At 29.3% G+C, this 26,855-nt stretch overlaps 1 protein-coding gene across 1 annotated transcript in view; it reads left to right on the forward strand.

Annotated features, from left to right (window-relative positions):
* The first annotated feature begins 764 nt into the window (after positions 1–764).
* Positions 765–26,855, forward strand: part of LOC119613948 (insulin receptor substrate 1-like) — a 209,619-nt gene continuing 183,528 nt past the window's right edge. The window contains exon 1 of the mRNA XM_037970026.1: positions 765–991. Coding sequence (XP_037825954.1) covers positions 885–991 — 107 coding nt within the window. The 5' untranslated portion in view covers positions 765–884. The remainder of the gene's footprint in view (positions 992–26,855) is intronic.

Raw genomic sequence — 26,855 nt, forward strand, 5'->3', positions numbered from 1 at the left:
TTTCTGTTCTCATATACAATGTTAATCACAAGTATATTAGGATGTAATGCAAAAAAATTTTATTAAAAATTGAAACTTCATATCCAGATTTTATATACAAGTAAATCAAATTATAAGTAACACAAAGTAAGGCACACAACATTGGTTACAATTCCGAGTACTCTGAAAATTTTCTGTGGGGTATTACATTCGCCCTTTCGTTGCCGACTACTCCCGAATGGCCTGGTACCCATATGATGTGAACCTTACCTCTGGGAGAGTATTCAGTTAAAGCTTTCTTACAATCCAATACGGTGTCGGTAAATATATTAAGCCCTGTGGGCGCCATATTTATTCTAATCCAATTTACACATTCCGTTATTGCTCGTACTTCTGCCTGGAAGCTTGTGTTATGATTAGGTAAACGGTGGTATATTTCTGTTTCTGGGTCTTCAATATAGAACCCCAGGCCCACTTTGTCCCCTAATTTAGAGCCATCCGTGTAGCAACGAATTCCTACTGGTATTTGCTCTAATGTTCCGCTTGACCAAGACATTCTATCTGGGATTAGACATTCTATCTGATATTGTACTAAGATCAAGACATTCAATCGCTGGTAGAGTATTGAGGTCATTTTCAAACCAATATTTTTTATTTTTCTCGTATTTAGTATATTAATACGCATCGTTTTAGAAGTATTCCTAAGTATTTCACGGGGCACCCTAATGGACATACATATGTATACATTGTATAGACTACAAGTTAATGAAATGTATCTCTTATTTTTTTCAGCTGAAAATTTTAGTAGAGATAGATGTGACAGTTTACCATCAAGAAATCGCTCATCTAGTGAATGCAGCAACCAGAGTATTCGAATACTACCAATATTATCAACGAACCGCACAATGAACGTTCACACTACTAATACTTCTCCTGTTACATACTCAGCAAGTGAAGAATCGGTTAGTGTTGAAGAGTCTGAAGAAAGCATGGGAATGCCCTATTTGTTAAGGTAAATTATTATAATTATTTTTGATAATCCACAGAAAAGGCCTTTTTCATAATCAAATTTTTGTTTTATCAAAGTTTTTTAACCTTACCCAGCAAAAAATAATTGATGTCATACTTTACAAACGCCATTTTAATCACATCTAAAAATGCGATTACATATTTTTCGCTTTTATAAACCAAACATATCATTACAAATAAAAAACAGTTAAAAATGTGGAAAGGGATGTAGAAAAGTCACTACAAATAACACATTCGAAGTACTTCAAATTTTGGTGAAAAACCAATGAAATTTACATAAGCGTGTCATTATATGTGGTTTATTTCAGACATTCAAATATCGAATTTTTACTGATTCTAAAAATAAAAATACACGTAGTTCAAAGTTTTAAAAAAATAAACAAAATCCCTCCAAGGACACGTTAATGTAAAATTCATAGGTTTTTCACTCGATAGCACTTCGGGTTACTAAGTAGTTGTAATGAAAATACTACATCTTTTTCCACACTTTTTTTTGCTGGGTACAAATTTAAGTAGGTAATACCTACTAGGTATCTTTAAAAATTAAGTATGGATAACAATGCTCTCAAGTTTTTAAAATAATACACCTTGCGATGGTTTTTGAATTTGATAATAAAAATAAAATTACCAGATGCAACATTTCAAACCAAATTGGAAAAAAATTTTAATTTGTTTAAATTTGTTTGGTGTAAAAACATTTTTAAATTAGTTTGTGTCCAAACTAAACAAAAATTGAATTGTTGTCAAATAATTTATGTTATTAGAAGTTTTTATAGTTATAGGTACAATTAAAAAAAATAAAACCACAGCACTTGTAATTTTGTATAAACATTTTATTTTATAAATTGATGTTTAACAGGATCAATTTCAGAAGAAAAACAAGTAAGAAGTTATAGTCGGGCGAGGCCGACCATATAATAATACCCTACACCAGTTATAAAAATAAAATGTGATTTAGTGTTCATAATAAAGCATTTAAGTTGAATTGTACCTTGTTTCAGATGTATTTTAGCCATTTTTTGTTGAATAAAATTGTGTACATTTAAGTCATATTTCGAAGGGGGCTTTGTATCGTGAAGGCTAGTGTAGAACTTGGTTTTGCAGCTTCTTCTTGAGATACGAGTTTATTGAACATAATTATGAACTTAAAGCCCTATTCGGGGGCTCAGTTGTATGGGGGCTAAGTTAAATATTGAAGTGATGTTTCCCATTTTCCATAGGATTCGTCTCTAGTACAATAGAAGATCATGTGCAAATTCATCCCACTAAGCACTCAAAAAATTAAATTCAAGTGCTTGATATTTAATTAGAACTGAACTTTAATTCCAGCTCTGTTTTCAAGTCATAGTAAAATATAAAAATGTTTATTCAAACTTTTATTTTCGTAAAATTTAGAAATATGTATAAAATTGTGTTACATATTTTGCCCTTGATTTGTAAAATACGTTTTAAAATGGTGTTTCCATTAATTAGTTCAGCAAACAGTAAGTATTTATATACCCAGCAAAATATTTGCTTACAAATTCACTAGACAAATCACCAGAACTCATCCAGTAAAGTGCTTACAATTCTACTAGAAAAAGTACTTATTTTTGTTTGAGATGTTCCAAAAGTAAGTCAATATTATTTGGTTGGAAATAAGTTGTTTTTTTAGTAGAGTTATTATAAAATATTTATTGAAAAATAAAAATAAAAAGTCGACACAGACTGGGTTGAACTCAGTTCCTTCCGTGTACCAGTTGAATGCTACACTCAATACATCACTGCTTAGCTGTTTTATTGTGCGTCAAATCAAATACTTTTTTATTTTCTGCTTGTCTAAAAATAGACATTTGATATCATGTGCACAAAAAAAAAACGAAAAAAAACAGAAAACGTAATTGTTTTATTTTTGTTTGTTTCTTTATTTTGATTCTTTTTAGACTTTACCTACAAAGTAAGTCATTAATAAAGTACTTATTAGTAATCATTGTAAGCAAAGATTTTGCTGGGTATATTCGCCGATGTAAACCAAAAGCCAAACTTCAGTACTAATATTGAAAATTTCTTTTAGTCTATATTATGAAACACTTCTTAAGATCAAGATCCATACTGATTTGCATATTTAAATTTGTATGCCGTTTTGCTGCAAAGTGTGTTTATTTAAAGATGTGACTAATTGGATAATTTATGTATATTTTGTTCTTTAACTACAATAAAGTTTATATGACCTAAATTCTACTGATCATACTTTAAGGTGGGTATAGGACCAATATCATTGTGCGTTACAAACATCAGCACAAACCCAATATACCCTCCCCACTAAAGTGGTGTAGGGTATAATAGTATTTTTTGTAAAGTTTTTATACCCGCCACTAAAAATAAGTAGGAAAGTATAGGCGGGCATGGCCGATTATATATTTATTTTTCATAAAGAAACATTAATGTTGAATTTTTCCTTAATTCCGATGTATTTAAGTTAATTATTGATGAAAAACTAATTTTCCAAAAGATCTTTATAAGGGAGTTGTGGTCAAATATGGGCCGGTCTTTAAAGGGTAGGAGGAATGTATATTTATATAAAATTATTTATGCTGAATTTCATCGCGATACCAATGGTTATAAGTCAATTTTGGACGTTTAAGATATTTTTACAAAAATCGGCATTGTTATAAAAAAATTAATTGTGTAAATTTTTGGAGTGATTGTAGTATATTTGACGAAGTCATGACCTAAAAACCCCATATCGAAAGGACCGATTGTATGGGGTCTAGGTCAGTGGACTTCGTCCTTGTACCGAAAAACAGGTATGGTTCAAATCTTATCAAATTATCTTAAAAATTTCGGCCAGTAACTTGCGCACAAGATTTACATGGCCAGCCAGCCAGCCGGACGGGGATGTCTTAATCGACCCAGAAAGTGATTCTTAGTTGATCAGTATACTTTAAGGTGGGTGGACCAATATTTTTGTCCGTTACAAACATCAGCATAAACGCATAATACCCTCCCCACTATAGTGGTGGTGTAAATACCAATATAGCGATGAAATTAAACATAAAGAAGTTTTATACAAATATAATCGATGTACAAAATTTTATGGTGATCGGTCCATCATTGAGCCCACCCAAATAAAAGTTGCTCTTCAGAAAATAACTTTAACGCCCATGACTTAACTAAAAATACAGGGTGTATTGATTTCATCATTTCGTTTGTAACACATCGAAATATTGGACATAAGCCCACAAGAGTATAAACTTAGAAGTGTATCGTTTTAAATGTATTATATTAATAATAACAGTTATGTTTAAGTTTATTACTAACAAATATCGTAGAATTTTTGTTTATTTTATACCAATTTTTAATATAAAATTCAATTTCGTTACTTTTCAGTTTTTTTAGCTGATTTTTTAACGAAATTTGCAAAATTTTTATTAAAACTCTTAACATTTTTAATTGGTCTTTAATTGTCTTCTTAAATTTTTAACCAATGCCGAATATCGTACAGTGGGACGAAATACGTTACAGTTTGAAAAATAAAAAATTGTGTACTTTGAAATCCTATGTAGTTGGTGTGACTTAATATTTTATTAATAACTAGCTATATACAGTGTGTTTCGCTACACTAGATATACTCTACCAATATACATAAATAAAAACTATTTTCGATTTTTGATATTTTCATTTTACGGGAAACCCTACTAACATTTTGTAGTCGACAAACGGTGGCTAGGAAATTAATTTCAAAGACAAAAAGAGAAATGTTTTGTTAACACTGAATTCTATAATTTCAATGCCATAGTAAAAACATTAAAAATAAGGTAGCTAAGGTTCTAGTGGAACTTGTTATAGAATTGAAAAGTAGGAACCTGTTCTCAAAATTATCATAAACATTAGTTTTTTGCTAAAAAAAATCATTCTCGTAGAACCGCTTCGAAAGAACCCGTTTCTAGTGGAACCTGATGCAGAATTGATAAACTGGGATCCTGTATTTAATTTATATAGGAGATGCAACTACCGCTATTGATAGGTTACACATTTTTCCAAATGTTCATATGGATTTCAATGTTGCCTGTGCAAAAATTTGAGAATTATTGTATTTCATTCATATATGAGGTGCCATGCCCCCTACAACACGTACAACATTTGAGGATTCTAGATCCTATATTTTCCTAAATGTAAAAATAATTCATATGGGAGGTACCATATCCCTATTGGTAGACCGGTTATTTTTCCGCAAATTATTCACATTTTTATATTTAATTCATATGGGAGGGACCACGCTCCCGTTATCCGCCAATTTTTTAGACACTTGACAATTTTCATATTGACACTAAAGTTTATCGTTAGGGTTTCAAATTTCCCGGACTTTTTTCGTTCCCGGGAATTGATTTGAAAACATTTTTATTCCCGAGAAATCCCGGGAAATTTATACAACTTCAGTTTCTATTAAAATTTTAATTATAAATTTTTCTGAAACTCTTAATCAAAACTTTTACTAAAAATGTTTAATTAAAATTATAATTTGATTTCTTTGTGAATTAACAATATTAATAAGAATTTGAAGAAACTAAAAGTAAAGAATTTGAAAGATTGAAATTATGCCGCTCGGTCGGAATGTCTTGAATTATAATTTGTTCTCGAGAAGATATTTCCCACATTTATGGTTGGAAACTGTATAATGTAATATTTCCAATCCTATGGAAATAAATTGAGTATTTGTTGAAAGCTTTCTAACCGTTATGTCAATACCCACATATTGATATATCTCGAGATCCATAAATCGTATCGACTTGAAATTTGGATTAATGCTTTCTATAAATGTTCCAAAAATTAATTTTTTGAACCGATTTTCTGCATAAATATTATATGTCAATTATCGGACAAAAATTAAGTTTCATTATAAATTTTAAGTTTTATTATTGGAACTAAATAAATTCTGGTATCTTATGAAAAAAAAAAATTGGACTAAACAACAAATTTTAATTAAAATAAAGTAATGTGTCATTGTTCATAAATTTGAATGTGAAATAATTTTGGAGCATGTAACATTTACAAATATGGACCGATTTTGATTAAATAAATTTGTTTCATTGTATATGACATAGTAAAGTAAAATTATGCTTAAACAAAAATATTTAAATTTGAATTTTCAAATTTTAATTTTTGACCATGACTTAACAATATTTTTTGCAAATAAATTCCCCTCTAACGGAAACAAAAACAATTTATTTAATGCTAATCGATTTTATATACTTTAAATAATAATATAGAAAACATTTTTTCAATTATCTTTTCCCGTCTATGAGTAAAAGCTTCTTGAAGTCCAAATTTTACAAAGTCGAATTCTTCATAATGTACATTATACGTAGGGGGTTTTCTTAAGGTTTTTTGCATATGATATTTTTGTTAATAGGAAAACAATGAGAAAACTTAGAAAAATGACTAAAATTTAATGATATGTAGTCAAAAACTATTTAATTTATTTGTACAGAAGGGAGAATTCAAAACGGACAGAAAACAGTTATTTTCGGATTTACCATTTTCGATTTTAATGAAATTTCCCACACATATTATGGTTTGAAAGTGTTCTTCAAATCAATGACTTCTTGATGGGAATCTCGTTCCAGACCAAAAATAACGCGCTTTGAAAATTTAAAAGTATGTTAAAATTGTCTAAAAGTATATACATTAGGGATATAACTAATTTGGCGAAATTTTTGGCATATCACCACGTGATAGCCAATGTTGTATAAGTAGTGAAAATAATTTTTTTATGTCATTTGGAAGCAAAAACATCAGGCACCAACACCAATTTCTAAAATAAACCAAATTTTTTTGTTCAAGTTTTTATATTATTAATTTTAAATACTGGTATTTACACCAATATGATGTGACAAAAGCAGACTTTTCGGTGGAAATGTGTATATACATACATTTGGTTTATGACTTTTTGATGTTTTTGCAAATATAAAATTTTACATCCCCTAATCAAAAAGTCCATAAAAAATAATAAGTAACACAACACTCCCGCACCAAACGAGTTGAAATTTGTTGATCGTATTTTTTTTAAATAATCTGGGTTTTTGGTCATTTTGTATTGATAAACAAATACTACACTACGGAATCCCCATATATTTGGGGAGTACTGTGTGAATTTTATTTAGAATTGTATAATATTGATTCCTATTCAATAAAACTAACACTAAGTACCATCCTAGCCACTCTAAGTATGGGGATATCACCATATACCACTATAGAACTATTATATGCTAAAATCTTGATTTTCGAACTCATATTTTGATCCTTTATGTTATGAATAAAATACAGTAAGCGTATTTGGATCTGGATAGTCATTCTTGATTTGGGTTCTAAATATATAAAAGTGTATGTATTAGCTGAAAAATATTGCTTTTGTGTATATAAGTAGTTTTCCTGTACCACACGACAGTTCCCTTTATATTGTTTCCAAGCAACCTAAGGTATTTTTAGTGGTCTAAATTGAAACATAGTGTTCTTTCTAGTTCGTATATGGACTTTGGAGAAGATAAATGAGGAGTTCAGTGGTTTTTCTTAGATACAAGTTGCTCCTCTTTGGCAGTTAAAGATTTTGAAAGACCGCTCAGTGCGTATTTTCTATTAATTATCTGTGTCATTTCATCAATTACTATATTTTACATTTTTAATGATATTGATTAAACATCTCATAATTGTATACAATTTATTTACACTTGTTTTAAAAATATAAACTAATTTTTTATATTGGAATTGTCTCATTATTTTCCTTTAAACATTTTTAACGCAAATAACTTCAAAATATGATATGATTTTTGCAAATTGCAATTGAAAAATACTTAACACATGTCCTTTTAGCAATAAAACAATAAATTCCAATATGTAATTAAAAAATAATTTGAAAAACCCAACGAAATTAACCGGAATTCTCAATATGCAAAATACTTAATTGACGTGCAAATTCTGATGAAAAATAATAAAATGCAACAACAAATGCACCAAAATTTGTATTTAAATATTTTTTCTTGGTTTTCCCATTTTAGACAATCTCTATTTTAAATTGGAAAACATAAATTTACTTTTTACCTGTTTTTTTCGAATTTTATTTATGAACAAAAAAGAAAATTCTCTTAAAAAAAGGGAGGCAAAAAACTTAGTTGATTCACTGTATGTATATAGTTATATCCCTAATATAAATACATATCATTGCCCATAACTTTGAAATTCCTTTAAGTAAAGGATAATTTTTGATTTCTTTTTAAAGCCATATATTGCCTTTAAAATCGTTCAAATAAAATATATTACTTCCAAAAGGTTAAGCGTTCAATGTCAAATATATCAAACAGCCCCGTATTAAAAATTATAAAACGACATGGTATGACTATACATCAATGGTGCCCAAAATCACTATTCCCTATCACGCGAGATAGGGCAAGAATATTCTGCTGACGTTGCGTTGACTCACCTACACTATAAGCTTACTTGTGTATTTTCTTATTTGAGCATGTGCTAGTTGACTATCTCTCAACTTGCAAAACAAAATCAACTCAGTTGCTGATCAGCATTTGTCGAAGTAAGATCTGTACGCAACTTTTTTAAAATCCATACAGAAATACAACAACAAAATTTTGAGAAAGCCGAATTTATGTAGGTGAATGAGAGAGCACAGCTGATAGTTTTTTATATATGAACTTTAATGTACGCTGTCTTTCAAAATCCATAATATCAATTTGACAGTTAGAATATACTTTTTAGTATGCAGTCATTTTATTATTTTGGGTTACATTTTGTTCTCTGCTGCTTTACCAATACAAATGAATGTGTAACAGTGTGTGTATGGGCAACACTGCTATACATATACTCTCTTCTATATTTAGTGTTTTCGATGGAGACACGTGTAGTTCAGGAATTATTAACAAAAACGTAATTTAAAGTAAGTTTTTTATACAAAATCGTATTAAAAAAATTAAACAACCAGAAAAAATACAAAGTGGAATCAATTTCAGTTTATATGGATAATGTTTTTTTATACCCACCATCAAAAAAGATGGGGGGTATATTGATTTTGTCATGCCGTGTGTAACACATCGAAATATTGTTCACAGACCCTATAAAGTATATATATTCTGGGACCTCGTAAGATTCTAAGACGATCTAGCTATGTCCGTCCGTCTGTCTGTTGTTGGCACGATAGCGTCCACAAAAAAGAGATATTGAGATGAAATTTTCCCAAAATATTTTTTATTGATCAGAAATGTTTGGTATTGACAATGGGCAAAATCGGTCAACGATTTCACATAGCCCCCATACAAATGTACCCCTCGGAATATTGTATAAAGAGCTTCAAACATTCACAAATTCGTTGTTTATGAAGCAAATGGCACAAAATTTCGCATAAGTCAGTTTTTTGACCTCCGAAATAAAATTCTGAATTATGTCGGACATAGGACCACAATTGGCCCTACCCCCATATAAGGTCCCATTTTGAAAATTACTATAATTCTGATTACTGGCTTAAACATACGAATATAGCGATGGAATTCGACACACATAAGTTTCATGCAAGTCAATATCTCTCCACCAAACGATATGTGGATCGGTCCATAATTGACCCTACCCCCCATATAAAGTGCCCTTCAGAAAATGACTTTAACGCTCATTATTGGCGTAAAAATACGAGTATAGCGATGAAATTTGACATAAGTAAGTTTCATACGAGTGAAAATCTCTCTACCAAATTTTATGTGGATCGGTCCCTACCCCCCTTATAAGGTCCTCTTGAGAAAATGAATTTAACGCTCTTTATTGGCGTAAAAATACGAGTATGGCGATGAAATTTGACATAAGTAAGTTTCATACGAGTGAAAATCTCTCCACCAAATTTCATGTGGATCGGTCCATAATTGACCTTACTCCCTATATAAGGTCCCCTCCATAAAATGACTTTAACGCTCATTACTGGCTTCAAAAGAAGAGTATAGCAATAAAATTTCACAGAAGTAAGTTTTATATGAGCCAAAACCTCTCTACCAAATTTTATGTGGATCGGTCCATAATTGGCTCTACCCCCCATATAAGGTCCCCTTTGGAAAATGACTGTAATGCTGATGACTGGCTTAAACATACGAACATAGCGATGAAATTTGACACACGTAGGTTTCATACAAGCGAATATCTCTTCACCAAACTATATGTGGATCGGTCCGTAATTGATCCTACCTAGGCCAGTAATGAGTTTAACGCTCATTACTGGCCTAAAAAGAAGAGTATAGCGATGAAATTTCACAGAAGTAAGTTTTATACGAGCCAAAATCTCTCTACCAAATTTTATGTTGATCGTCCATAATTAACCCTACCCGCTCATATAAGGTCCCCTTCTGATAATGTCTTTAACGGTCATTATTGGAGTAAAAATACGAGTATAGCGAAGAAATTTGACATAAATAAGTATCTTAGGAGCCAAAACCTTTCCACCAAATTGTATGTGGATCGGGCCTTAAATAGGGTCCCCCGCATATAAGGTCCCTAACAGAATATTACTTTAACGCTCATTACTGGCCTAAAAAACGAGTAAAGCGATGAAATTCGATATAGTTTTGTATGAGCTAACATCTCTCTACAAAATTTTGTGGGGATCGGTCCATAATTGACCCTACCCTTCATTTAAGATCCCCATCAGAAAATCACTTAAACGCTCATTACTGGCGTAAATGAAATTCGCCACTGATAAGTTCTATAGGAACCGAAATCTCTCTACCAATTTGTATGCGGATCATTCCTTATAAATTTCCCCTCAGAAAATAGTTAAATAGTTAAACCCCCATTAATGGACCTCTTTAAAATATTACAATGATGTTCTCATTAATATCGATACATAATAATAAAATATTCAAAATATCAAAGTTTACTTACATGGCAGTGATTTGATGGTGGGTATAAAAGACTCGGCATAGCCGAATATAACACTCTTACTTGTTATCTATCAAACTGCAGGACCAATTTAAGTAAAATGTACATGAAAATTATTTAGGACGATTTAGCCTTATTGAAAATTTACTTCGTTACTAACACGCTGTTTTCCACCCTTTTATTTTAATATTGTGATAATAAAAGATACTTTCAGGAAGACTTGACCGTATTAACCACAATAATTTGCTTGTATATTTCATTTAAATCGGACCAGTGGTTTGAGATACCATGTAATTTTACCATATAAATTGAAATTGATACTAATGTGTATTTTTTTTGTTTGTTTAATTTTTCATACGACTTTGTATAAAAAACTTGCTTTAAATTACATTTTGGTTAATAACTCCTGAACTTACACGAGTCTCCATCGAAAAGTTTTCACTAGAATATAGATGAGAGTTTAGGTATCCCCATACCATGTGTTTTTATAATTTTTAACACGGGGCTGTCTGACATATTTGACATTGACCTTTAACCTCTTGGAAGTAAATTATTCTATTTACCTGATTTTAAAGACAATGTCTTTGGCTTTAATATGAAATCAAAAATTATGTTGGACTTTAAGTAGTTTCAGAGTTATAGGCAATTATGTGTAAGTACGTTTAGCACATTGTAACATATTTTTCAAATCGCGATATTTTTACATTGGAATTAGTTTCCATTCAAAAAGTCAATGATATGTGAAACATATGACATATATATTATATGTGTGGTAAGTTTCATTAAAATCGGAGATGGTAAATCCGTCTGCTGTCCGCTTTCACATGGATTCTCCCAGACGTTTTATTAAATTAGTTTTACAAATTATCTGAATTATACACTAGAAATGTATACAAATGTGAAATATCCATATAAATTGTATGGTATGCTGGGCATTGAATTTTGGCAAAGAATTTTTTTCTTTGAACCAAAAGTTGTAGTTTAAGCAAAACATTACCTAAAATTATCAGGTAATTTTACGCAAATTTAATAAAAAAATCGATATATGGAGTTCCCGAGATTTAAATAATAATAATAAAAAATATTACCGGAAAATTTTCCCGCTTATCATACAAAATTTGGGAACTGTAGCTGTCATAGTTTTGTAAAATTTACGTCCTTCGGTTTGGCTAGCATTTGGATGTGGAATGTAGTGTTTTTCACGGGAATTCGGGATTGAAAATTCTGCGGAAATTCACGGGAATTATTTTCCTTAGTTTTATGTGATATTTTTGACAAAAAATTTTGTTTAAAATAGATAATATTTATATTATATAAATATATTATATTGATTTGAAATGTTAAATCCAGAAAAGATGTGTATATAAAAAGGTGCTAAACACTAGGAAACAAATTACTATTACTATTTTTAAGCAATTTATTATTGTAAACTGATTTTCTTGAATTTGCCGTTTTTTTTTTTTTTTTTTTGAAGAGATACTAGTATAGGGCAATTTCAAAAAAACAGGATTTTGAGCATGACCCTCTCCGATTTCGATGAAATTCGGTACACACATTCTTCATGTAAATACGGAATTTGGAGTTCACGAATTTTTAAATTCGTTACGGTTCAGATTTTATCGAGGTTCAAAGTTTATGTTTTTTTAGGATTTTTTCAACAAGCATTAAATTTGACATCGTATATTTTCTAAACTATTTATCCGATTTTTATCGTTTTACTCAATCGTTTAGAAAATATTTTATTTAAAATATTGCAGTTTTAACGTAAGGACGATGACATCAAACATCGTCCTTTAGACAAGGATATCTCAAAAAAAGTACATTCTATTATCTTTATTCTTTCACATAAGATTACATATAGTTAACGTGACCAGACATCCCGCCAAAAGCGTTATCCCGCTTTTTAAAGGTTGATCCCGACTTAGATTTCAATCCCGCTTTTTAACAACAAATCCCACTTTTTGCTACAAATCCCGCTTTTAACAGCTCAATTGTCATTAATTTTATTGTAATCAATTTGGGATTTACTATTTAAAAGTTTAAAAATTAAACTTTAAATTAAGAAATTTTGTTAGAAAATAGAATGGCTGTTCATTAACAAAAATTTGTTACAAATTATCAGAAATTGTTTTTGTACTTCAATATAAATTTCAAATATTTTTGTGAAAATTAGTAACAGCTTTTAGTTATTGAACATTTGCTTTGTAATAAAAGATTACTTCAATTAAATTTTGAAATAAATAATAATACAGCCTGTCTAAATTTTAAAATATTCGAGTCAAGAAACTAGAGTATATTTTTCTAAAGCACCTTTGGTTAAACTTTTTTGATTTTCCTAATTAATTAAAAAAATTTATTTGTAAAATTGATTGGAATAACTGTTGCATAAAATTTTATCAATCTTAAGATTATATTCCAATTACAATAATTAATTTGGCGCTGAAATATTATAGCAGTGTTGGAATGCCTATGAAAATTTACTAAACAGGGACTTTAGAATAAACTAGGATTATGATTCTTCCTAATTTTTTACATTAAAGAAATAATGTTTATTTTAAAAAATCCGTTCGGGTCATAATTTTTTTTTTCAAATTAAACTAGATGTTTTTATGTATAATAAAAATCCGTTTTCTCTGAATTTGAAAAAACATCAACCGGTTTTTTTCAAATGTCAACTATTCGAACTACTCGAAAACCGGTTTTTGGAAAATGTCGAATAATCGATCACCCTACGGTATATATAATACCTTTTCTACATCTGTTGTTAATTATTTAAAAATGTCTAAAAAAAAATATTTTAGTACTCTAAGATCCAAAAAAGTACCCTCTGAAATATTTTTTGATACTGAAACAAAATCTTATTTTTCATCCCTGAGATACACGTATTTTCAAAGTCTGTTATTTGTTGGAAACGTAATGGGGCACTTTTCGGCAATAAATTTCAAATTCAAATAATTAAGTGTAATCTTCATTAATTTCTGCAATAAGTAAAAAAAATATTGCTAAAATATTTATGATGGAAATTATGATTTTAAAACTTACCAGAGAAGCCTCAGATTCATCTACTTTTAAAGCATTTTTCCTTTTTAAATTAGTATAAAATTCTTACAATACAAAATCTTTTTAGATTGAATTCAAATTTTGCCTGTGGCCAATGGGTGAATCTTGGAATTATTTAGATACATGATGTGGCTTCAAAATTTTTAGAAAAAATGTTTATAACGTCAATATCTATAATTAGATCAGTAACATAATTAAAATTTAGTTATACATATATACATATTTGATATTATATAAAAGATTTTTTGAACAAAATATTTACTGTTAAAATGATCCAATAAGTGTAGTAAACTCCATTTACTTAAAAGAAAACTTAAACCGCTTATCACCGTCCATTTCGGATGTGTTTATATAAATTATGGCTTTATTAATGCTTTTATAAAATTCTTAGAAATGTCTTTCTTTGTGAGGTAAAAATTGTATGTGTATTTTAAAAAAATATTTAAGGGAAATATGTTGGAAGTAATGTTCATGTGTACATTCATAAACAATGTCATTCGGGATAACATGTTCTTCCAAATGGAGAACAAATTTGTTCAAGAAATAAGTGTATTAATACAGAAACAACATTTGAAATTAAATTTTAAATGAACGTTTACAAAAACTATTTAAAGCAACTGATGTAATAATTATAATATAAATTTCTTTCATTATAATATTTAATTTTATTCAAAAAGAAATTATAATGTTAAAATATGACTTATATTATATTAATTGTGGCACAAAGAAACTAGTTTTGTATTTTATATTATTTCTTTACCCCGTTTACCTGATGCTGTAAATGTTGCAAATCAGCATGCAGTTTTCGGGTATTCATAAATTAATGGTTAATTGATGCTAATTTTTTTTTATTTTTAGTCAGAATAGCTTATATATATTTTATTCATTTTTAAATTTATTTCCTTAACATATAGCTATAAATAGCAACGAGTATTCATATTTAAAAAGATAGAGTACTCAAATTTAAGTACCTTACGCCTTACTTTATACACCATTAAAACAAAATGTAAAAACATACACACAAACCAGAAATTTTTTAATTTCAATAAAAAAATTAATTGACCCAATTAAATTGTTTAAAATTTATTTGAAAGTTAATCATTTTTTTAATTGCTGGATTTTTTCTTAAATTTTTTCTGTGTACATATGTATGTATGATAAAATCGAATTTTAATGATTTTAAATACAATGTACCTATGTACTTTTAACTAACTGTTAAAAGTTTCCAAAAATTGATTAAATAGATACATAGATATTTAAGAAAAATCGTTTGTGCGATTTTTGAGTATTCGGAATAAATTTAATATGCGCACATATTTTAAGGTAAAGTTTAAGGATATCAATTATTATTAAATAAAAATTAAATAAAAAGTGTCCAAAAAATTTAATTAATCTCTAGATGTATGCACATATTTTTTCGGATTGTGGCGACTCTAATTGGTGTACTTAGACAGTTGTGTCTACCTCAAATAAAAAATGAGTGCTCAGGGTGCACTTATAAGGTGAAGTCAATACCTTATAAGTGCACCCTGGTTAGGGGATTGATTGAAAACAAAACAAAACAATTGGCGCTAAATCAATCATGTAAGGCGGGAAGAGTGTGTATGACAGATTGTTCCCAGGAAACAATTTTTTAAGACACGTCTGATGTCAAAAATTTTCTGATACTTTATCAGAATTTTCATAAACTTTATTAGAATTTTTAACGAATATCTAAATTTCCTTTAGACATTTTACAGAATAATTGTCAAACTGTTTGTTAGACTTTTCTGCACATTTTCTGAAGTTTTAAACGATTAACATCTGACTTGTCTGCACATTGTCCAAAGGGAATTTCAGTGTTACGACAATTATGAGACTAATCTGCACATTGGCGGAGGACAATTTGTTTTTTTATTCCTATATTATTTTTTATACATAAAGAAGAATAGTCTGTACATTTTCTGAAGGAAAATATATAATGGCGTAAGAATAAATCTGCACATAATCTGAAGATAATTGTTATTGTAACTTCGTCTGATATTTTTTGCTCGGTCATTTTCTATCCATTTTCAGTACTTTTGTGAGAAAACTTTGCGACAACTCTGCACATTATCTGAAGGAAATTGAGTTTTTTTAATAAAAATCACGCACAAACCTGTTTATATTTTGAAATTCGTCAACTGTACTTTAAAATGGAATTTAAATTTGTATTTTCTTTTATTTTCTCAGTTGGTCTTTGGAAATCAAGTAAACAACATCTGCATACATATGTGATGATTATTGTTTAAATTTCTTTAAACTTTGTTAATACACAAAAATTAGCAAAAAATTACTTAATTTTTTATGGTTTAATTTTAAATAGATGTATATAATGAACTCTTTTTTTCGTATATTATATGTAAGTATGGTTTAATTTTATTAATTTAAAAAAAAAAACTATAAGTTTCTATTATTTATTTATGCACCCTTAAGAAGTCATGAATAATGGAAGCTTATAAATTATTATTAAAATTAATAAAATTAAACCATAATAACCCACTAAACTATTTTTGCGAATTCGTTACGAAAATCGTATGGAAGTTTGCTCAGAATTCGGAACTTTTTGTCTGAGGAAATTCGGAAAAATGTGCAGAGTTCTCGGTCAGAATTTGGTACGAAATCTGATGTGAATTCCTGGGGAAATTCTGAAGGAATTTTCGAAAAATCTGATTGAAGTCGGACAAACGGATACTATGCCTAACATTCTTTCGACAGTTCATGCAAAAATCTATTCAAATATAAGAATGTCTGATTGATGTCGGACAATATCTGATAAAATAACCGACAGTTCGTACAAAAGTCTGATAAAATATAAGAAAGTCTGATATGTGTCGGATAAATGTCTGATAAAATGTCCGACAATCTTTCGAAGTTCGTTCAAAAGTCTGAAAGAGTATAAGAAATTGACCTGACTATTCTGATCATAGTCTGATGAAAACAATTTTGATAGACATATATAATTCATTATGGCAAAGCAAATAAACAACATCTGCATATGAGATGATTATTGTTTAAATTTCTTTAAACTTTGTTAATACACAAAAAAGGCAAAAAATTACATAATTTTTTATGGTTTAATTTTATAATTTTAAATAGATATATATAATGAACTCTATTTTCGTATATAATATGTAAGTAGTATGGTTTAATTTTATTAATTTAAAAAATATTCTATAAGTTTCTATTATTTATTTATGTACCTTTAAGAAGTCATGAATAATAGAAGCTTATAAATTATTATTAAGATTAATAAAATTAAACCATAATAATTGATCAGATTTTGAACGAACTGTTGGACATTTTATCAGACATTTATCCGACATATATCAGACTTTCTTATATTTGATCAGACTTTCATACGAAATGTCGAAAGAATGTCGGATATGGTATCAGACATTTGTCCGACTTCAATCAGATTTGTCGAAAATTCCTTCAGAATTTCCCCAGGAATTTACATCAGAATTCGTACAGAATTCTGACCGAAAACTCTGCACATTTTTCCGAATTTCCTCAGGCAAAGAGTTCCGAATTCCGAGCAACCTTTCATACAATTTCGCAAGGGATTCTGACGGAATTCGGATACGAAATCGGCAACTTGTGCAGACTATCATTACGATTTCGGCAAAAATTGTTTAGTGGGTTTAAACAATAATCATCACATATGTAGACGTTGTTTACTTGATTTCCAAAGACAAACTGAGAAAATAAAAATTAAATTCCCTTTTAAAGTACAGTTGACGAATTTCAAAATATAAACAAGTTTGGGTATGGTTTTTATTAAAAAAAAAATTCCTTCGATAATGTGTAGATTTGTCGCAAAGTTTTCTTACAAAAGCACTGTAAATGGGAACAAAATGGACGAGCAAAAAATATAAGAAAATGTGGAGACTATTCTGTTAAATATCTAAAGGAAATTTATATGATTCGGTTAATTGTCTGATGAAGTTACAAAAACAATTCCCTTCAGATATTGTGCAGATTTATCGGATATAAGTCGTAAGCCATTTTATATTTTACTTCAGAAAATATGCAGACTATTCTCCCTTATGTCTAAAGAAAAATATAAGAATAAAAAAACAAATTGTCCTCCGCCAATGTGCAGAATAGTCTCATTATTGTCGTAACGCTGAAATTCCCATTCGACCAGGTGCAGACGCGTCTGATGTTAATAGTTTAATACCACGATCCACAGTGGGGCAGAATGGAAATTTTTTTGGAAATAAATCTGGCATTTCTAAACGGCTGATCCGATCGGGATAAAATTTGGCGTGAGCGTAGCCAAGGAGTATTCGAGTTTAAGTTTTGAAGATGAACCCTGCCATTTTTTTTCACCCAAATACAAAGATTTTTATATTTTGTGAAAGCACTCGACGAGATCTTGAAAAAACATGCTTGGACATACTACTTATCTCTTATAATATCCGAGTTATAGGCATTTAAAAATTTAGTGATACAAAATTTACCATACCTTGGTCCGCCTTTTTTTGAATACCGGGCGTAATTTTGGACCAAATGGACTCAATTTTTTTTGTTAGTTAGACAACAAATAATATACAAAAAATTTCAGATCAATATCATTAACAGATCCAAAAATATACGTTTTTTAATTTAAAAATTCAAAAAATTTTAGATTTTTGCCGTTTTTTGCCAAAAATGTGTCTTAACTCTTTTATTAATAAAATAAAAATTTCTTTAAGAACATATAACAATTTTATAGTTTTCTAAAAGGTATCTTTACGCAGAACGCTTTGGCGTAAAAAACTTGTCCTATTTTTTGAAAATGTTGCCACTGCGTCCTTCCGAATATGACCTATTTTTTATCAAAACTTCAACTTTGGGCTACATGTTCTAAAATCCCAAAGCTGGGATCAGAAAACTGAAAGCAGTTTTGGAAACCTCAATATGTTTTATATTTACTCCAAAAGTATTTTCCCAGCCCTGAAAGAAATGAGGACCCTATGGGCAAAAATGTAAAAAATCCCATTTTTGGGATTTTCATTCCTATTTTTGGGAATTGCGGGATGCCCTTTGACCTTTTAATTTTTTTTTTCTTATTTGAAATGACAAATTTAACAAGCGTTGAAAATTTCATTGAGTTTTGTTCATAAATAAAGATTTTGTGATATATTACATATTTGTTTAATTTCTAAAACTACGATTTATATCAAAATTTTAATAGGTTCGCAGATAGCTACAACAATTTAGTCCATATTTATCCCTTAATATCATTTTTTAGTTAGATATGGAAATTCTCGACCCTTTACAAAAAATTTCAAGCCAATATCTCAATTACATTCAAAAATATGTTCATTTAAACCTGTGTCCTTTAATTTCATCTTTTTCATATTCTAGTATTAAGTATGACAGAACATATTTAAATCTTATATTTTCTATTTGTTTGCTTATCCTTATAATTGAAAGGTCCTATTATGCTTAAATTTTAAAAAATTTATAACAATTTTTTACCTAAATTTTTTCGACAGATCATTTCGTTCTGTTTCGTTTATGATCGTGTAGGTAAAAATATACAGGTAATGATAATTTCGATTCATTCACTAATAAGAAATATCAATGACTGAATTACAGGTTATAGTAATATAGTCCTAAATGTTAATAGGTAGACAATTCGCAATTTTTTACTTTGGAATACCTGTATCGGAAATGACAAGAATTGGTATATAAGTAAACTTCTTAGATTTTAAGTACCATATTTAATAAATCTACAATAAAGACTACATTAAAGTACGAAGAGTTGTGTTCCGTTTTATGGAGTGTATCTTCAAAAGGGCCAGAAAGAATTGAAGACATTTCAAATTATATAAAAACTACATATAGTAGAAAAATAGACAAAACAGGCATATCAAAAATTGAAAACTTTTTAAAACTTTTTGATGTAAAAAGTAAGTCTGTGGATGGAAATCAAAAGAAATTTCGATTAAAATTTTGTAGTTGGATGGAAACTACTACGGAAATCTCAACTTACAACACATCAACAGGAGCACCTTGCAAGTCATACGAAGACTTATGTTCAAGGTCAAAAAAAAAAGAGGGTCACACAAAAACTTTTTTCAATCTCAAATGAGGAAATTGCTGATACATTTAACGAAATGCTGAAAAAGGAAAACCAACCTATGGATGCCGTACATATTGCAACTATTCTTCCTAATGCATCACCAAAACGACTTAAGCGAATTGTGGAAAGTATACCAACTCCAACATCACAATCAAATTTTACTGAAGAGGAAGCAATAGCGCTTATGTTGGAACTGGGTCTCAGTCGAAATAAGTACCAAATATTAAGGAAAGCTCTGCATGAAAAAGGACACAATATATTACCATCATACAAGGCGATCCAGGAAAAAAACAAACTATCCTACCATCACATATTGCTGTTAATGATGTGGAAGCTTGTATTGATATATCATCTTTGCTCGAAAATACAGCATCAAGAATTGTGTCAGACTTTTCAGAAGACCAACTAAGGAAAATTCATAACTGTGATGTTGTCTTAATGTGTAAGTGGGGATGTGACGGTTTATCAGCACTTCCAGAATACAAACAAGCTTGTGGAAGTCGGACATTAGCAGACTACAAAAGTGTATTTATGTCATCATTAGTGCCATTACGAATTCGTTCATATTCCCTTAATCCATCATCGTCAAGCATCGGAAATTCATTTGAAGATATATGGATCAATACAACTCCGGGTTCAAAAAATTTTTGTAGACCCATTGGATTTGAATATATAAAGGAGTCAAAGAAAACAACAAAAGATTTAGTGGAATATTTAAAAGATGAAATAAATGCACTGGAGCCCATTTGCATAAAAATAAAGGAATTCTCTATTACCGTATCATATCAGCTAAGCTTAACAATGATTGATGGAAAGGTCAGCAATGCCATAACAGAAACTTCTTCCTTCTGGAGATGCTCAATATGTAATGAGAAAAAGTCGCAATTCTCAAATATAAACAAAAGCAGAAGTATTAATGAAGAAGTCCTGTCTTTCGGAATTTTACCACTTCATGCCAGAATACGATTTTTGGATTACTTTTTACACATAGCATACGACCTCAAATATAGAAGTGTGCCAGAGAATCTTACTAAATCAACAAAAAATAATGAAGAATTGAAAGAACTGAGAGCTGCGGAAAAAAGCAGAATCCAAGAAGAATTTAAAGTTCAGATGGGATTAAACATCGACAAACCACTTCCAAGTTGCGATAGTACAAATGACGGTAATACGGCGAGAAGGTTTTTTCGTGATTTTGAAATTACTTCAAAAATAACTGGAATCGACAAGGAGTTGCTTCGAAGAGTTAACACTATTTTAATGGCACTGAATAGTAAACATAACATTAATGGAAATCGATTTGGGGAATATACATCTGAAATTTCTAAATTACTTGTATCTCTGTATCCATGGAGGGAACTAACACCAACAGTACACAAAGTATTGTGTCATGGTCAAATAATAATTGAATCGAATATTCTTCCACTTGGAGAGTTAACAGAAGAAGCCCAGGAAGCGAGGAATCGAGATTTTAAGCATGTTCAACTATTCAGCTCAAGAAAATGCTCCAGGCAATCACAGAATGAAGATATTTTTAATAGTTTACTTCTATCTTCTGATCCTGTTCTTTCAACTATGCGAAAAAGATGGATTAGTTATGAAACTCTATCATCTCAAAACAAGGAAGATTTAAAGGACTTATATTACCTTCTGGATATGTATACCGATATGACAGATTATTTTATAGAAAATAAGTAGTGTTAGGAATTAACTATATAAGTAGGTTGTAAGAATTAATTGTATTATGTTTAAGATAAACAGTTCAAATAAAAAAAGCTATTATACTAACTGATGATATTGTATTAAATTGTGTTTTATATTTCGGTGGGCGGGAAAGGTGGTTTGTGTGGGGTGATTTAGGTGTTGTTGTGCGTGGCTCATAATAAAATTATAATTTTTTTATTGTATACACAATGTTATAGTCTTTAATAAAATAATTAACTAAATAATTTTTAAAAATTGTCCAAATATTTTATTCAACACCAAATGTATGTTCTGTCATACTTAATACTAAAATATGAAAAAGATGAAATTAAAGGACACAGGTTTAAATGAACATATTTTTGAATGTATTTGAGATATTGGCTTGAATTTTTTTGTAAAGGGTCGAGAATTTCCATATCTAACTAAAAAATGATATTAAGGGATAAATATGGACTAAATTGTTGTAGCTATCTGCGACCCTATTAAAATTTTGATATAAATCATAGTTTTAGAAATTAAACAAATATGTAATATATGACAAAATCTTTATTTATGAGCACAACTCAATGAAATTTTCAACGCTTGTTAAATTTGTCATTTCAAATAAGAAAATGCTAAAAAAAATTGAAAAGGTCAAAGAGCATCCCGCAATTCCCAAAAATAGGAATGAAAATCCCAAAAATGGGATTTTTTACTTTTTTGCTCATAGGGTCCACATTTCTTTCAGGGCTGGGAAAATACTTTTGGAGTAAATAGAAAGCATATCGAGGTTTCCAAAACTGCTTTCAGTTTTCTGATCCCAGCTTTGGGATTTTAGAACATGTCGCCCAAAGTTGAAGTTTTGATAAAAAATAGGTCATATTCGGAAGTACGCAGTGGCAACATTTTCAAAAAATAGGACAAGTTTTTTACGCCAAAGCGTTCTGCGTAAAGATACCTTTTAGAAAACTATAAAATTGTTATGTTCTTAAAGAAAATTTTATTTTATTAATAAAAGAGTTAAGACACATTTTTGGCAAAAAACGGCAAAAAATTTCCATTCTGCCCCACTGTGCGATCGGCAACTCCTATACACAGTGTATTTTGGCCGTTACAAAATTTACACGTAATAAAAAAATACATATTTCAAAATATTTTATTGAAATAAATTCATTTTCTTGTAGCTTTCCATTTTTTTCTTTATTTTCTTTGTGTATAATATTACCCTAAATAGGTATATATTTCATTAAAAACATAGTTGAAAGCTTATATTTCTATTTCAGTATTTAAAAGATATATGTGCAAATAAGCCCAACAAAATATTTGTTACTTTTAAACTAAAAAAATATTAGTTTTGTTTTTGATTAATATTATTTCTAACTTTCAGTTTTCCACGCATGCCTTGTTGTGAAGATGAGAGTACAACTATTTCTCATTTCTTGTTTTTTTCACTCTTATACTTATTCAAAGTGCAAAATGTGGTAGTATGTCTGCCGATCGCGGATTTAATACTTCAGAAAATGTGCAGAAAAGTCTAACAAAAAGTTTGCCGATTATTCTGCAAAATGTCTAAGGGAAATTAGAAATTCGTTAAAAATTCTCGTAAAGTATAAGAATTATTTCAGAAAATTTCTGACATCAGTCACGCCTAAAAAAATTGTTGACTGGGAAATTATATATATGAAAATAGTTTTCATCAAACGTTGATCAAAATAGTCAGGCCATTTTCTTATACTTAATCAGACTTTTGTACGAACTGTCGGACATTTTATCCAAGTGGTACGCTTTTTGATTGATGATATTACAGGGAATTTTTTGGTGATATTGATGTAATGTTATTTGATTATAATTGTTTTATATTCTTTAGAGGATTTTCAAACCAATTTTACGTTAATCTTCTATAGATTTCTAAACAATTGCACTAAATATAAATTTAATACTGTACATACCCAATTATTTTCTTCTATATGTGGTCAAATGTTGTTTTTGTCAGGAAGACAGTTTCTTCTATGTTAATTATCGTGATAATTCTTTCTTCCTCTGGTGTTTGTTGAACTTGTGCGGTAGACGTCTTCCTCATCAAAATGGAATGCTGCACCCCTGAAGAAAAATCTCAATAGACCTCATGTCTGTAATGCTGGTATTGTTGTTACGGTTGAACAACTAATGCACTCAATTAGTGCCTTTTAATGCTGGTTATGTTGTTGCGGTAGAACATCTGATGCATTAAATTAGTGGGCAAAATCCACTAGATTTATCCAGTCCTAGCTCTTCAAGGACTCCTCAAAGACCATATGTAGAACTGGAGTCTTGGTTTTCCCAGGCAAATTCCCATGTGAGAGAAAAGACACTAAAAGCTTCCAATTCTATTAAATTTATTAACAGTCTCTTGCTGCTTTAGGATAATTAACAATTTTATACGTTGATTGTTAAAGAACAACTAAAAATACTTCTTAAAACTAAAAACCATGAAGGTTAAATCAGTGTTGCCTAACCAAAATTCGAATAAAAAAAAAAATAATAATAAAAAATAACCAAATTAAGAAAAAAGTAAACAAAATTATTTTTATTTGTTTCATGTTTACATTTGAACATTCAAATAACAAATTAATTTTTTGAAGTGGAACTTGTGTGTGGAACTATGTTAAATTTCGTCGCTAAACTGGTATTATGAAGACATGTTAAAGTAATTTTCTGTAGGGGATCTTATATCAGACGTATGGTCAATTATGGACCAATTCTCATAAAATCTGGCAGAGATATTTTAGTTCCTTTAAAACTTGATTATGTTGAATTTTGTTGCTATATTGCAGTACATTATGAGCTTTAAAGTAATTTTCTGAGGAGACTTTTTATGAGGGATAGAGTCAATTATATACCGATCCTCATAAACTTTGACAAATGCAAACAGTCTCTTGCTGCTTTAGGATAATTAACAATTTTATACGTTGATTGTTAAAGAACAACTAAAAACACTTCTTAAAACTAAAAACCATGAAGGTTAGATCAGTGTTGCCTAACCAAAATTCGAATAAAAGAAAATTATAATAAAAAAATAACCAAATTAAGAAAAAAGTAAACAAAATTATTTTTATTTGTTTCATGTTCACATTTGGACATTCAAATAACAAATTCATTTTTTGAAGTGGAACTTGTAACTATGTTCAATTTCGCCGCTAAACTGGTATTATGAAGACAGTTATGAGCGTTAAAGTAATTTTCTGTAGGGGATCTTATATGAGACGTATGGTCAATTATGGACCAATTCTCATAAAATCTGACAGAGATATTTTAGTTCCTTTAAAACTTGATTATGTTGAATTTTGTTGCTATATTGCAGTACATTATGAGCTTTAAAGTCATTTTCTGAGGAGACTTTTTATGAGGGATTGAGTCAATTACATACCGATCCTAATAAACTTTGACAAATACATTTCCAATAAAACTTTTTATATTGAATTTCATCGCTATAGATGCTTTTTTAAGCAATATAGTCATTTTCTGAATAGGGCATAATATGGGGGCTAGGTGAAATAGTTGACCGATATTTCGCATTTTCAATACCAAGCAAACTGGGTCAACTAAAAATATTTTGGCAAAATAATTCAGTTTCTTTTCGACTCTATCGTGTTTTCAACAATAAATATATGTCTCTTCGCGGATTCGTTAACAAATGTAATTAATGTTTATTTTAAAAAATAACTGAGTTTTTAACGCGTTTTAGCGCAATTCAAAAATACTCCACATATGACTTTTTGGAAAACAATTTTAAATTATAAAATTCTTTCCATTTTATGCACAGATTTGAAGATTTCGTTCGAAATTTGGGTTTGAGGGGTATATTTGACCAAATTATAATACCATGTAGCGGATGTTAGCATTACATTCATAACTTCAGCAATATTTGTAAACGAACCAACCAAAATTTAGAATTTAAGACGGTAAAATAAAAATTAGTATACAACATCATCTAGAAAATGTTAATAAAGAACTAAAAAACATGGTGAGATAGTAGAAGTCAAAGGTCATGAGTATCAAATCTTTGCATATATCGCAATTATTGTTCGTCGTACGAGTTTAGATGTTATTACAACTTTTTTTCATTTCATTTCAATAGCTGTGTTACTTAATTTTTCATTTTCCTTAGCTGTGTTACTTAAAAATATCAGCTAATTAATTCTTTAAAGATATTGTGATACTATTGTTGCATCAATTAGCACAAAATACTTTGTAAATTCTTATTAAATCATTTATCATAGAATTTCAGCAAATTAGCACAGTATCTGTTTATGCAAAATTTCAAATAGGTAACGAAGTTGCAATTATACTTCAAATTAAATTTGGAGGACATAATCTACTAAGTACGTAGACTATTCCCACCAAATTCCATAAAAATCGAAATGCGAAATACAGCCTACTTCATTTTTTCATATAAGTACCGCGAGTTCTTTACATAAAAAGTTCCAATAGAAATATAAACGGAAGGACGGACGAGTTTGAATCGACCCAAAAAGTGATTTTAAGTTTATGGATGCATCAAAAGAAGAGATAGGATCCATTATTCACGGTATTAGATTGGCTAGTGTAAATAAAATAATATTACGGTGTTGTTATGATTTAATTCAACTCATTTAATATGTGGAAAACGCATAGGTACTTTTGCTAAATCCTAAACCAATTAAGATATCGAAAAATACCTTTGTGCACATAAGTATAACCAGTAGATATACAAGTAATAAAAAGATTTCGAATAGTAAAAAAAAAATTCCACATATTACCAAAATTCAAAACAGGGACTATATGTATATTTACATAGTTGATTTAAAACTGGAGATAAAAGAAGTTTTTATTTTAATTTTATTTTTAGAATAAAAGCAAACAGCATTTAGTTCAATTGTTTGCAAAAAATAACCAAAACGAAAAATTAATTCACATGTACACATGCAAAATAAAAATAACCAATTTTGGTTAATAATAACCAAAGTGGCAACACTGGCTGAGATCTAATGATTATTTCATAAATTTTACAACAAAAACAAAATAACTCAATAAAATTTAGCAAAAAATATAGGAATGAGTAAAACATATAAAAAAGGAAAATCAAAAGTAA

The sequence above is a fragment of the Lucilia sericata genome, unplaced genomic scaffold, assembly GCF_015586225.1.
Source record: "Lucilia sericata isolate MDLA Ls3-8-SP2 unplaced genomic scaffold, ASM1558622v1 Contig000041F_arrow, whole genome shotgun sequence".
In the NCBI taxonomy this organism is placed as follows: domain Eukaryota; kingdom Metazoa; phylum Arthropoda; class Insecta; order Diptera; family Calliphoridae; genus Lucilia; species Lucilia sericata.